Source organism: Glycine max, chromosome 19 (assembly GCF_000004515.6).
Source record: "Glycine max cultivar Williams 82 chromosome 19, Glycine_max_v4.0, whole genome shotgun sequence".
Classification (NCBI taxonomy): Eukaryota; Viridiplantae; Streptophyta; class Magnoliopsida; order Fabales; family Fabaceae; genus Glycine; species Glycine max.
In genome coordinates, this window is record NC_038255.2 from 48,967,253 (window position 1) to 48,982,040 (window position 14,788).

A 14,788-nucleotide genomic window follows, 5' to 3' on the forward strand; every position below is an offset into this window, starting at 1 on the left:
ATCTAATCATATATAACAATTCCTTATTAAGTAATAACGTATCCTTTCTTCTACTTTTCATATACTCCAATTAAATTCTTAATTTATTTTCATATACTAAAACCACTTAGATTCCTTTACATTAGTGAGAAGTTTAGTTAATTTATATTAGTTTATAGTTACAGACTATATTATATAGTTGTAGTGGTCTAAAACTATATTATGTTTTTTGTAAGTAAACAAAATATTATTACATATATTTGTAAATAAATGATCATAGTCAGTTAATTCAAGCGATAAAACAATTTTTTTAAGAAAAGTGTGAAATTAGAGTGGGCTCAAATAAATAAACATCATTTTAGAGTTGCACTAATTAATTTTTGTCATATTGCATGTATAGCTTTTATTAGATGTGTTGTTCTGATTTGTCACTCACATAATTATTACTGCACACTGTATTTTTTGCCCTTTGTTTCCCTCTGTTTCTCTTCTCCCTTTATTCTCTGCCTGCCATTTTTATTTTTTAATCATTTATTTATTTAATTAGTGCTTCCCTCTTCTCCCCTCCATTCTCATTCTCTTTCGCTCCCTCTCTGCATCACATCACATACATCATCTCTCTCCTTTTGACCTAAATCACCTTCTGCTCATTCCGCGCATTTTCTGTGACGAATTACACCCAAATTGTACTTACCTTTCTAAACTCAATGGTGCTTTGGAATTCGTTGATTTTCAGGCGGTGAATTGTCGATCAAGAGGTTTCGATTGACATTGCTCGTAATTTTGGTATTGCAATTAGGAGTGCGGTGTTGATTGCAAAGGTGCACTGCATGTTCGATTGTTGAGGAGAGGGGGTCCTCTGTTCCGAGGATTCCCGTCGTTGGTTGTTCAGATTCGTGGCTCTGTTGTTCGAAGTTTAAGAGTTGCTCTGAATTTTAGGTGTTGAATTTTGTTGGGGAAATGTTTGCTTCTGTTGTGGATGGGGCTTGTGAGGGGAGTGGAGTTTCAGGACCCATTTTGATTCCACGGCGCTTTGTTTGGCCTTATGGGGGAACAACGGTGTTTCTAACTGGTTCTTTCACGAGGTATCTATCTTATTACCTATTGTCACAACACTAGTTTCTGATATGATTTGTTATTTAACGTCATAGATGTAATTGTTTTCTGTGGTTTCTCATTTTTTTTTTTTTGAGATGTTAGGAATGGGAGTTAATTTACTAATGTTGACTTGTATTATGTACACAGATGGTCGAACCATATAGCTATGTCTCCGATGGAGGGATGCCCTGCTGTGTTTCAAGTTGTTTGCAACTTAATGCCGGGGTTTCATCAGGTTGTTTCGCCTCTCTGAATTTGGTTGGCAAACATGAGGATATTATCCATAGTATAATTGACACTTTTACATTGTTTACTTGTATGTATGTACATATGTATGTGCCGGATGGTTTATTAGGTTCGAGAGCGTGTGCTTCTCTTTGAAAGATCAGTGTAAGGGGATGAGCTTGTCATATTGGGTTTATCAGTGTTGCCAGAAAAAAATGAAAACCAAAAAAGAGGAGTGAACTTGTAAATTAATTATGAATTAATTACTTTAAACATCAACTTGTGTGGTTGTGATTTTTAATTTAGATTTTGCGGAAAAGGATAGGAACTTCATGATGATTTTCAACTTTCATTAGGAGTTGGTATCAGTAATTTATGGGTAAAAGTTGGCATGGCCTTCATGGAAGGCATGAGAGTTGGCATGGCCCCTGCTGGAGTTGTTGGAAAGAGTGGACAAGTAAAATTGATGGTTGGATTTGAAGTGACAAAACATTTGGGTAATTTCCATCATTTTGACTATGGAGGAAGTCATGCGAGCTTGCTTTCTCAGAAGCAGGATGGTCAACTAGGTGGTAGATTAGACTAATGATCTATTTGAGCGTACCATGTAATGCTTTAAGCTTATTATAACCTAGATTGCCAATCAGACTATCCTCTATCAAGAACTTTAACACATGAATTTGAAGCATGTTATATTTGCAGGAGCTGCCACCCTATCAATTTTAGAATATCTCATTTTGACTTGCAGCTTTTTCCTATTTGTAGAATTGAAATCCTGTATGGTTTTTCTTCCTGTTTTAATTTATACATCAGAACAACTGAGTACATGTATAATCAAGCCTTGTATATTTTGAAGAAGCAATTTCTGTCATTGATTTTTCTGAAACTCTGTTTCTCCTCCTCTAATTTATGTAATGACATGAGAAAAAAGATTATTAAGCGGCTGTTTGGTTTGAGAAATCATTTTTTGTTTTCACTTTTAAATACAAAAATGTCTCATTGTTTTCACTTTTTTTTCCTGTTTTCAAAAATTTATATTGGAAGCAGGGAAAACAGAAAACAATAAAAAGTTTTTATTGTTTCTTGTACAAGATTTTGAAAATAGGAAATAAAGTGAAAACAATGTGGCATTGTTGTAATTAAAAGTAAAAACAGACAATGTTTTCTCAAACCAAATGGTCCCTAATTTTCTTGTATTAGTTACCACTTGAATGGAGGTAGGGTGGGATTTGGGTACAGGTATAGAACATTCCTTATATAAAAAGAATGGAAAAAAGAGGGAGAGTGTTATTTTAATTTTTATCATGATTCAAACTCATGAATAAACATGCAATGTGATACTTTTAGTGATATAGAAATTATTTGTCATCTGTCTGGTTGTTTTCCATCTTTTCTTGGGAATTAATTTTCTTATTGTGGGAGATATAAAAATTTTGATAACTAGATTGAAGAAATTTGGGCGGTAGGTTGGGTTCATATTTTGTTTTTTGATGGAACAAGTATTTTTAAATGTTCCATTATGACATATGTTAATATGCAGATATTAATTTAATATTCCATTTATCTAAGTAGTATTTTACTTTCTTTCCTTTCACATTCACTTATAGTGCTAGTATGTTTAATATAATCCACCTTGTTGATATAATATCTGATCTGATTTAGGAAATATTAAAATACTGCTAAACACAATATGGTGAAGGTTACTGATTCATACTGACAGGGATAATATTGTTTCCAATCATGTGCAGTACAAATTTAATGTAGATGGTGAGTGGCGGCACGATGATCAGCAGCCATTTGTAAATGGGAGCTGTGGAGTAGTGAATACTATTTATATAGTGAGAGAACCAGATATCTTACCTTCCATTTTAAATACTGAAACACCTGGTCGATCACACATGGAGGTTGACAATATGGTAAGTTTCTTTTCCCTTCTCACTTTTTTCCCCTTTGGCTGCTACATTTTAGTGTTTGGATAGTATTCTAATGACACAGGAGCTTGACTCCTCCTGTGTGGATGAACTGCTCTTTCCAATACAACAGGAATAGCAGAGTTTACTGTAATGGATGGACAGCCATTATTGTTGTCTTCAATGTGGGGTTCATTTCATGCAAAAAAACATGCATGCATTTGTAGTCCTCTATACATGTGACTGTAAAATCCCAGTTTAATAAATTACTGAAGTCAGAGTTTACTGTAAGGTGAAAGTTATCAGCTATTTAGAAGAAATAATGATGGTCTGTTTATTTTAAAGTGACTTCATTGCCTTTTTTGTCATACAGTAGTTAGCAAAATAAAATCACCAGAAGAGGCAAATGTGATTCTTGCCGGATTATTTGACCTGCTTGCAAGACCAACTATGTTTGCCTTTTTCCCTGAAGGATTTGATCATATTGAATTTGAATCTTCTAGTCTTCTTTTTGCTTTGAAAAATTAGATATCTTAGTTTTTCTTGTATATAATCTCATTTCAAATGGTGTCAGATTGCATTCTATAATCCTGGATTCCCTGTAGTCTTAGACTATATGCAACATAAAAAAGCTACTTGACATGACCTGGAAATTTTACCAGGAAGCTAATCCCAGGATGCCTGTGTCTGATCTGGAGGTCTCTCGCCACCGTATATCTGTATTCCTGTCCACGCATACTGCATATAATTTGCTTCCCGAGTCAGGAAAGGTTTGAATATTTGTACCTTCTCAATTTCCATCCTCATTCAATAAGAATTTGAAAGTTGAAACTTATTTTGCTTTAGCTCATTTTTCTTGATTGGTTTATTATAATTGCAGGTCATTGCCTTGGATATAAATTTACCAGTTAAGCAAGCATTCCATGTTCTTTATGAACAGGTTTTCCCTGCCTCTTTACTCCATTTTTATCATGCCTTCCCCCCCCCCTTTTAATTTACATGAGGGCACACACACCCATGTCCATGGAAGGTATGTCCATCTGCACGTTAGAGTTTTACCTTGTATATGAATTGTAATGCAAGCTGCTTTCAGGGTGTATCTATGGCTCCTCTATGGGATTTTTTCAAGAGCCAGTTCGTTGGAGTTCTTAGTGCAATGGACTTCATTCTAATATTGAAAGAGGTTTGTGGCGAATAAACACTTGTACAATTCTTACACTAAATCATTTAAACTGTTACAAGATAATTTGGGATTATGAAAAATATTTGAAGAGACATTTTAGCATTGAAAGTATTTACATTCTAGAATCTCTTTCATACCTTTGTTTTTAGGAAGTTATCTTCTGGTCCTTCAAATGTTAGATTTGCATGGTTTAAGAGCCTTCATGCTGTCATCATGATTGTTCATTGTTACTTCTTCAGTATCTAATATATGATTCATAGCTTACTCTTATAATGGAATGCATGGTGTATTGGTGCATATTTCTGTGAATTCAATAATGATGTAACTAGCATGATTTCAGCTGGGGAATCATGGTTCAAATTTGACTCAAGAACAACTTGAGACTCATACTATAGCCGCCTGGAAAGAGGGAAAATTTCAACAATTCAGAACACTTGATAGTAATGGGGGATCATATCCTTGGCGATTTGTTCATGTAAGTGCTCATGAGCTGTTGTGATCATTTTTTTTCTGTTTTCTACATTATTCTTTCATATTGTGTAAGATTGTCAACTTTTTATATGTTCAGGGTTGTAAGCTGACATATTCAGGAATGCATTTGCAACATAATTGATGAGTATTAAGTCCTAGACAATATGAATATCTTGTAAGACATTTAGATATAGGTATATACCACTGGTTCAATTTTCATTTTTTAATGTATGAGTTTCATTTGGTTTGTTTTTGAGAAAAATTATACAATTTAGTTCTTGTTGTGGGCTTCTGAGCGAAACAATGTTTACTGAACCTAAAGTATAGAGTATATAAATGCATACATGATATGTGAACAAAAAGCAGCGAGACATTATCTTATTTTAGAAATCATAGTAGAGTTTGGATCTGAAAGTTTGTTTTTGTCACGTGTCTAAATTGTATGTAATAGTCATATATAGAGGGAGTAGGATTAGGCCACGCTTCTGCTCCATTGCTTGATTTGCTTCTCCCAATTATCTGTTATTCCTTTTGCTCTATACTCTTTATCATTTTGTTTAATGTAAATCTTTATGTATTCTTTTGCATTTATTAGAGTATAATATGATAAATGTTAGCAGTTAGTCAGTTAGAGCTGTTAGCAGTTAGTTTGTTAGAGCTGTTAGCTTCTGTTAACCACTTTTGTACAGCTGTACCAATAAAGTCAGCCTCTATATATTCTCCCATTGTAATCTGTTTTCAGTTGAGTTAAGAAATACAAAGCTCCTTTTTCTATTTGATATTCTTTCTCAGTTTGTCTAAGAGCATTCAGATGCTTGATGATGATTTAACATTGTATGTTGAAGAAAATGCATTTTTTAGTCCAACACTTCATTCTGATTATGCTTATGATTGGACTTTTTGCTCCCCCCTCATCTTCAGGCCGGACCCCATGAATGTCTAAAAGATGTGGCTTTGAAGGTTTTGCAAAACAAGGTGTCAACTGTCCCTATCATACATTCTTCTTCAGAGGATGGTTCATATCCTCAACTGCTACATCTTGCTTCCCTATCCGGAATACTAAAAGGTAAGCTACTGAATCAATTGGCTATAGATAAATTGGTTCGGAATTTGGAACTGATGTATGGATTTAATTTTCAGGTATATGCAGGCATTTTAAGCACTCCTTGAGTTCTTTGCCCATTCTTCAACTTCCAGTGGCTTCAATACCTTTGGGTACATGGATGCCTAGAGTTGGGGAACCAAATGGTCGGCCACTAGCAATGTTGATGCCAAGTGCTTCTCTCGGTGCTGCTTTGTCTATGTTTGTTCAAGGTGATCATTCTTTTGTATGAACTTAACAAGGTGTTTGTTCTGTTTAGTTGCTGAGTTATGGTTTCTCCCCCTACTATTTTTTCATGAAGGGTTCCAACTTCAAATTCACTCCAAGGCTATTCTTTCAATGGCCTTCTTTAATTAAAAAAATTATTATCAATTAAGAAAGGGAACACAAAATTGAAGGGGTGTTTCGTGCACACATGGTGCAACCTTTCATTTTTGCACTAACCAATAGGAACACTCAATTTGTTTGACAAATATTAAACGTTGAGACTCATCTGAAAATGTCAAAAAAAAAAATAAAATAGTTTCAACAGTCCAGTGTATGGAGTGGTACACCATGTTTCACTTAGAATACATTTATGATTGTTTTTGTTTTTTGTTTTTGGCAAGAGGGTAATATTTGGTGACTAGCTTTCACCGCTCCCATGGGAACTGAATTAATCAAAGTGCATTTCATGAATACATTTGTGATTGTTTTTTTTGGCAAGATGGTAATATTTGGTGAATAGCTTTCACCGCTCTCATGGGAACTGAATTTTCTTTTCGTAGTGTTGCAAAAGTTAGAATACTTGCAAGAGAGATGTGTATTGGAATCTGCGTCAACTATACAGAAAATATTTATACTGAAAGCAATGAATACAAAGGATTTATTTTTACACAGTATACCAAATAATTGCCTTATTTCCATTCTTTTTAGCAAAAATGCTTTCTCTTTGCAGCCAAAGTTAGCTCAATACCGATTGTGGATGCTAATGATTCGTTGCTTGACATTTATTCAAGAAGGTAGTATTTCTTTTCTCCCCCTTTTGTACCATGTGTATGATGATTTTTCTATGTATACTTTGAAAGGTTTCCTCTAGCATATATGAAACGTGCCTATTATTTTCTTTTCAGCGATATTACTGCATTGGCTAAAGATAAAGCTTATGCTAGGATATCTCTCGATGAAATTAGTATTCACCAGGTGATTACTATGTGATGAATAGCACATTGGTTTTGTTTGTTAGCAGAAACTGGATCTAAATATTTGCACTTGTGATTGTAGGCATTGCTTTTGGGACAAGATGCAACCTCTCCTTCTGGGATTTACAATGGTCAGAGATGTCACATGTGTTTGAGATCTGAATCGTTGTACAAAGTGATGGAGCGGTTGGCTAATCCTGGTATTGTTTTCTTTACTAAAACGCTCGTTCTACTTTCTTGGAAGAAAAGGAAAAGGTAAAAAATGACATCAGTTTCTTGTTTGCCGATTTCCTCCTTCACTTTACAGGGGTTAGGAGACTTGTGGTTGTGGAGGCTGGCAGCAAGCGTGTGGAAGGGATTATTTCTTTAAGCGATGTGTTCAGATTCTTGTTAGGCTAGTTGGGATATATTGGCCGGCTTATATGAAGGAAATAGCTGTGGTTGTAGCATTGGAAGGGACTCGTTTGTTCTATTTGCACTGCTTTTCTGAGCCCCGGCCTTCCTTGGTGCTGTTGCCATCGTATATTGTTTTAGGATAGAAATTGGAGAGAAAATTCTGTAAATTGAGGATCGTTTTTCTCTGTTAAACATCTTAACGAAATCATTTTCTCCTTGTGTGCCGGCACATCAGCAATACGTGTGTCCAGTGCTAATAGAAATCAAGGAGAAGCTGTGGGAAGAAAAAAAAATAAAGACTATAAAAAGACGAAATATATAGCCGTATGCAGCGCCATGCTGTTGGTTGTATCGATGTATTTTAAGGGTCTTCTTTTTCCGGATCATTATGACTTAATATTTCAGCTAAAAAGTTCATCAGAGCGTTTCCAATTGAGAAGAGTTCTTAATTTTTTTTGGTGGGTTTTATATGGTTACATAGAATTTTAAAACTTAAAGCATATGTTCCAGTGGTGTAATTCTTAAAGAGGTTAAAAAGTATTTCATAGACCTTACAAATAAGATAAAATGTCAACTACAGTTTACAAGAAAGTAATTACCTATCACTATTTCCTAAGATAGATTGAACCTATTCTGCTTGTTATAGTAAAAGAATCTTGACTACTGGGGAAGGGGAAGATTAATGTGATTTTATTTCCAACACTCTCCCTCGAGTTGAAGAACAAATTCTTTCCATTCCCAACTTGCTACAAGTCTAAACTGGGCTGATAAAAATATATGCAAGTTGACCTCGTGAAGGTAGTACATATGGGGTACAAATCAAAGCATAATCAAGCTTTTCCTTGATAAAATGTCTACCACCTCAATGTGTTTCATTCGATCATGCTAAACAGGATGTAGCTATACTGATTGCTGATTTAGTATTGCAGTAAAGCTTCATAGGTCCTTCTCTTTTGATCTGCAAGTCTTCTAAAACAATAGAGCCAAAGTTGTTCACAAATACCGTGTGTCATAGCTCAAAACTCAGTTTCAGCACTAGAATGAGCCACCACATTATGTTTTTTACTCCTTCAAGTTACTCCAAGTACAATATATCCAGTAGTGTTTTTGAATGTGCTCGAATGAATAGACACCCAACCGAGTGCTTTGATTTATATACGTGAAGTTTACAAATATAATAAATGTACAGTATAACTTGCAAGAAAGTAATTAAGCTATCACTATTTCCTAAGATGCATTGAACCAATTCTACTTGTTATGCAAAGAATCTAGACTACTTGGGAAGTAGAACATTAATGTGATTCTATTTCCAACAATTCATAATGATCCCAAAAGCAAAGGTGGCAAGGATCTGTGGGCCGTCCTTATCTGAAATGCAGCATCCACCATAGCATGTGCTGTAAGTTTGAAATCCCTTAATAATTTCAACAGCTGACCCAACTCTTGCACCAGAGAACCATCCATTGTATTGGGAAGGTTACCATGAATGCCAAAACTTGCTTTGGGATTCATCTGTGGTGGCAGAGTTTCTCATGTGCTCTGTATTATGTTTCCTCGAATGAAACAGAGCACAAGAAACCTGAAAATGAAATAATCAACCGTAAGTTGCTTCAATGTCAGGACAGACTGTTGCAATCATAGATTTCTGAGAGAAAATGTAACCATATATGTAACTGAAAAACTGAAACTGAATTCATAAATTTACACTTACATCAATGAGGGCTTAGCTATTTATAGCTGCCCCAGATTCATGTGATCAGAAAATACAAAAACAGAAAGACTTAACCAACTGTTGCTAGTTACAGAAGCTAATTTTTTTTCTTTTCTATATTGTTACATGACACACTATACTTTGTAGTAACAAAATAATAATCCATAGAAGCAACATGCTTGTCCCCTGGCTTCCTAAAGCTGCATAATGTATGGCGTAATGCTTCTTGAAAGCCTCCAATCATTAAAGCAGTCTGCATCATTTTGGTTTTCCACTATCTCACTATCTGCATTTTTAAGTTCCAATTACAATTTCCCCTGTGACAGTGCCTGGAGAAAAAAAAGAGTCAAGAATATCACCAATAACCAAGCTACTTCTGAATATATAGGCAGATGAATCCAACTAGACTAACAAAGCACCTAAATAAACAATGCAAATGAGAGGGTACAATAGTGTCCATAATAAATGCACAATATCAACTAATAATTTGTGCTTTTTATCTAGAGCATGCTAGCATGGAAAGGGCATGCATGCCTGCTTCCTTCATTTGGTCATTTATCACCGTACATGATTGAGCATACACTGCTTGTTGTGCAGAGTTGATCAATAATAGCAGACTTATGAAAAAAAAAGGAGAGGGAGACCAAGGACATTGGAGGAAATTGTTAGGAAGGATCTCATAGTAAATAATATCCCAGGCGATTTGCTCTTTAACTGAGTCTAATGTTGTTGTGTGATTCATGTAACTGATCTCATCACACCTAGTGGGATAAGGCTTTTGTTGCTTATTATAGCAGTCGAAACAATTGGATTATGTGGAGGTTTGTCCATTTATCAATCATTCTAAGTAAAGAATAATAATTGGTTTGCCACGACAATAATAATCTATTGTAATCCTATCCTGCCAAGCTAGGTAAGAGAAAATAACAGGAGATTAGGTAAAAATGGAACATAAAAAACCAAAGTATAAGCACCAAATACTAATATTTATTTGGGGGGAAGGGTGATGGATAGAGGAGCAAAAAGGAACAGTCATTACATCATGGACACGGTATTCAGAGACTAAATAATTGCACATCGATAGTTGTTGATAAGCAATCCAACCGTTTTGTGCTTAGCTAATGCTAAAGTACTTGAAGAGGTGGGTGCCTTTTCCACAGGTCCACTTGAAATATATGTCATGTTCCCCCCAAAACTTGAGTTTCCTTTCATGTGTGGTTTTTTACTCATACGAGGAACATTACTAGCACTAATCTGCTGCCTCAGAATTTCAGGCATATTATCCAATGGATTCAAAGGCATGCAATCAATGTCCTACACCCAAATTTCTACTAATTAAAAGCGCATAGTAAATATAAAAACCAATTTCTCATTTTACAAATATTATGCCAATTTTTTTTCAATTCAATAGGGAGAAAAAGAGTATTGAGTTTTGAAGGATCAGTTCTGGAATTTGCTAATATCCATTGCAATCGGAAGCTACAATATATATAGGCTTTGTTTGGGTGCTAAATCTAGTGCCCAAAAGACAGGATAGTATCTTACTATACTACACACATCACAGAAATTAAAAAGTGAAGCTAAATAAGGAAAGAATTACAATCCTAAACACTATCTATTGCAATAATTCCTATGCTCCCGTTTGAATAAGTTTTTCTATAAGCACTTTAGGAGAAGAAAATAAGAAAAAAAATTAAATATTTTTTTCCTTAAGTTAAAATTATAAGCATTCATCCAAATAGTGGATTTTAACATGTATAAGCTAATTTTAACTTATAGGAGAAACTTATTTCATTTTTTCTTATTATTTTCTTCTCCAATAAATGCGTATGGAGAGACTAATCCAAACTGGACCTAAATCAGAAATACATATAAATCCTAGTTGAATCTGACGACTTGAATTGGCAATATCTTCACACTCTCTCAATCTGGGAGCAGAAATTGATAATGTTTTGAAAACTGGACCAATGGGCACTAGTTCACGGTACTGTTGTTGAGCCATAGTCAAACAAATGATAATTAAATATATACTTTTATATTATATAATATACTAAGCAATAAGTTAAAAATCAGCAATAATCTTCAACCTTTTTCAGGAAAATATCAGGTGGCATAGAAAGATTTCTTTACATATAATGAGGAAGAAAATATTGGTCTTATTTGAAACTACCTCTTCAAGAAGGGACGCAATATTTTAAAAAATCAGTATGTGCTAATAAGAGACCGTATTACCATGACAAATTCAACACCCAATTCAGGACGGTCAAACTGAACTTTGTAATTGTCATGGTCAACTGTAAGCACACTACCATCATGAATCTCTCTTGTTTTTGAGTGAAGAGCAATTACTCGTTGTCCAACACATAACTGTTTAGCCAAATCTGTTGGAAGTCCATCCCTGATACCAGTCCGCAGTTCATTGTAATATTTCCGAACAGATTCACGATACTGTTCAAGTTTTTGTCTTTCTCCATGAAGAAAGCGTTCTGAAAACCTGCGAGGTTTGCCAAGGGAACTGCAAGAAACTATTAAATATAATGTCAAATATGAACTTTCCGATTTGTACTTAACTGTTCAGCAGTAGATCATGCTAATATGCACAACTGGATTTCATACCTTAAACCAATTGGCATTATCAGAAGTTGTCCAACAGGTATATAAGCATCACCCCAATAATTGAGGTAGACAATATAGGACTTTCTAGCAGCCCAACACAGATGGCTGTCATGTTGGACTGGTGATACATGAAAGAAACTATGGAAACAATACAGATCCCCTCCACAAACAACAGAAGCAACAGAAATGGGCTATAGGCTCAGATACCAACTTGAAGTGGGACTAAAATTGGTAGTGAATTGCTTGATATTAACTCTAAGTTTGTATATTTATGTTAACAAATCTGTACGATGGAATCCCTTGATTATAGGAATCGAATCTATCCTAATTACATCAAAAGTATATAGGAAATAGAATTTACACAGGAAGAAAACATCTCAATCATATCTCAACAGAAAAGAACAATAGAGCAAACATTTAAAGGAAACTGTTAGACAACCACAATCATAACAAAGCAGCAAATTTTTATCTTTGACCATACCACCATATTATAGTAATCTGTCATCATTGCAATTAGGCCAACAGCAGAAGCTGATTCCTTTGGCATAGATAGGTATGCCTGTAAATTACAACTTGTAGTTTAAATGACACTTAAAACAAAAGAACTACACAAAATTAGTTAGTTCATGATACAGAAGAAAGAAAGCTGCAGGTAAAATGGACTTAAATATTCAAACTAATTCAAGCTGATTGTCCAAATGAGGGGCTTTACGGGGGTGTATGATCATTAGTCATTACAAGTTGGTCAACAGAACCATTTTTGTTGCTCTTCAATATTCTATTGCTAACTGCTATGAGGACAGAAATCATCTTCAGTCTCAACAAAAGTTTGAGAACCCAAAGGAATAATCCAAACATCAATTAATCAGTTTCAATAAAAGAAAATCTAAATTTCAGACAAATCAGCCAAGGTTAAAAAAATGAATACATACAAAAATAGGACTGAAATTCTGAAATAAAGACAGTACATATTGATAAGTTTCATACCATATAGCTACAGACTATGCTACTGTAGTATTAATGTACCTGACTGATACTGTGAAGAGCCTTCACCATTTCAACAGATCTGCTAGATACATTTTCAGCCACCTGGAATTCAAAATAAATCAATAAGAATGCAGGATGATAACAAAACTTCTAATGACTAAGGTGAATAGGTGATGATAACAAATAGGAAGCCAAAACAAGTACAACTGGCCTCAAATTTCCAATAATAAAAAAAAATGCCAGGAGAAAATAACAGCAAAACAGAAGCACGCCTTCGTCTAGTCTTTCCAGTGCTTCCTGTACGCTTCATAAAACTGCTCTAGTTCTTCGCCTATCCATTTTGGTCCTAATTTATCAAACATATTTTTCTTCTGCACACAGGACACAGCAAATAGTAGTCGAAAAGTCAAAGTTTAACCAAGAGAAAAATAATGTTTGGAACAAGCAGGAAAATGGACCAGAATCAGCAAAAGTTACAAATATAAGACAAATTCTTGTCAAGTGAAATCTTTGAAAAACACCTATTAATAACACAAATACTACACATTGAACAAAGCCCAATAACTATCATTTTATCTAATTTAAAAGCTATTCTAGAATATAATCCTTTCCAATTTCAACTACCAAACCAAAACACTTACCCGTTGCTTATTTTTACTTGAGCCGACTTCATCTTTCTTGGGAGAGACCTCACTTAAACTTGAAAACCGCTTATTCGTCGTAGTTCTAGGTTTCTTCGTTGGTGCCATGAATCCTTTAGCTACCATCAGCACGAAAAATATAAAATAAACCATGCAATAACAAAAGCTCAGTTACAACTCAGCTCCTGAGCTGATCAATAATGCATAATAGAAACATGAACACGTAAATTTTTTCTCGAATTAAAGATCAAGAAGAAGCAAGATTGCTTTATCAAGAACAAAACAAAAAAAAACGAAGAAATAGTTTCTTGGAAAAAAAAAAACAACATTATCAGCCAGAACCCGCCAAGGGCCAAAATTCTGAAAATTAACGGAAGATCGATTAATCGAAATTGTTTCTTACACTGAAATTCAAGTCCTAAATCACAAATCGAACAGTGAAATTGGCTTACCACTGGTAGCCTTTATTGGATTCGCGCGAAAGAGGAGAGAGAAGTGGAAGAGTTTAGAGAGAGAAGGAAATAAAATTTGCCGCGAAATGGTTTATATTTTGTTTTCCCAGTTTGGCTAATGCACCATCATATCACGCCATTGTTTGTTTACACGTGTCTTGTATGTCACATCGACGGTCCTGGTTAGCGCCTAATTGAAGATCTCAACACGATTATATTTGAATTTATGGAACATCATTTCGGAAAAGTTTCTTTCCGAGATTTTTAGTTATTGCAATTTAAACTCTGATAAATTTGAAATATTTTACTTGCGTCATCCTGTTTTTTCCTTTTTAATTTTAAAATTTAGATGTCTGTAATATGGAGTTCGCAGTCACAGATATCAAACTACCACAAGAGATTTTGCTTGAGCCTCCCTCACGTTGCGTTAATATATATGTTCAAATTTAATACCCGAATCATTGTCATCAAATTTATAATTTTAAAATTCGAATCAAATTGATGATCCAAATTGAAAGGAGAGGTATAAAAGATAAAGTAATAAGAAAAACATGTGTTTAGATCCTTTCATTAACATTAAATATTAATTATTAATACTTGTCAAAAAAAAATTGATGATCCAAATGAATCTGAACTTTTCTCTTTGATCTAAGTTAGATTAATTGGTTGGATTGAACTAATCCAGTTTTCATCTTCTCACTAACATTAAATATTAATTATTAATACTCGTTGATAAAAAAATTGTTGATTCAAATCAATCTAAACTTTTATCTTTGATTTAAATTAGGTTAATTGGTTTGACTTATTCGGTTTCATGGTAGCATTTTCAAGTGATA

General features: G+C 34.3%; 2 protein-coding genes across 2 annotated transcripts; one reads left to right on the forward strand and one right to left on the reverse strand.

The window, feature by feature from the left end:
* Window positions 1–448: 448 nt before the first annotated feature.
* LOC100778117 (sucrose nonfermenting 4-like protein) lies at window positions 449–7,977 on the forward strand. Its single transcript, XM_003554608.5, has 13 exons — window positions 449–1,064; window positions 1,225–1,312; window positions 3,051–3,218; window positions 3,875–3,982; window positions 4,093–4,152; window positions 4,306–4,395; window positions 4,736–4,870; window positions 5,788–5,932; window positions 6,007–6,180; window positions 6,906–6,969; window positions 7,081–7,150; window positions 7,232–7,349; window positions 7,457–7,977. Exons 1-13 carry the CDS (start codon window positions 940–942, stop codon window positions 7,546–7,548), a joined length of 1,437 nt encoding a protein of 478 aa, XP_003554656.1. The 5' UTR covers window positions 449–939; the 3' UTR covers window positions 7,549–7,977.
* Window positions 7,978–8,071: 94 nt separating this feature from the next.
* Window positions 8,072–14,027, reverse strand: LOC102660085 (uncharacterized). The gene is made up of 5 exons (XM_026127127.2): window positions 13,953–14,027; window positions 13,501–13,619; window positions 12,899–12,961; window positions 11,489–11,781; window positions 8,072–9,585 (listed from the first exon to the last, which is right to left on the reverse strand). Exons 2-4 carry the CDS (start codon window positions 13,606–13,608, stop codon window positions 11,602–11,604), a joined length of 351 nt encoding a protein of 116 aa, XP_025982912.1. The 5' UTR covers window positions 13,609–13,619; window positions 13,953–14,027; the 3' UTR covers window positions 8,072–9,585; window positions 11,489–11,601.
* Window positions 14,028–14,788: the final 761 nt, after the last annotated feature.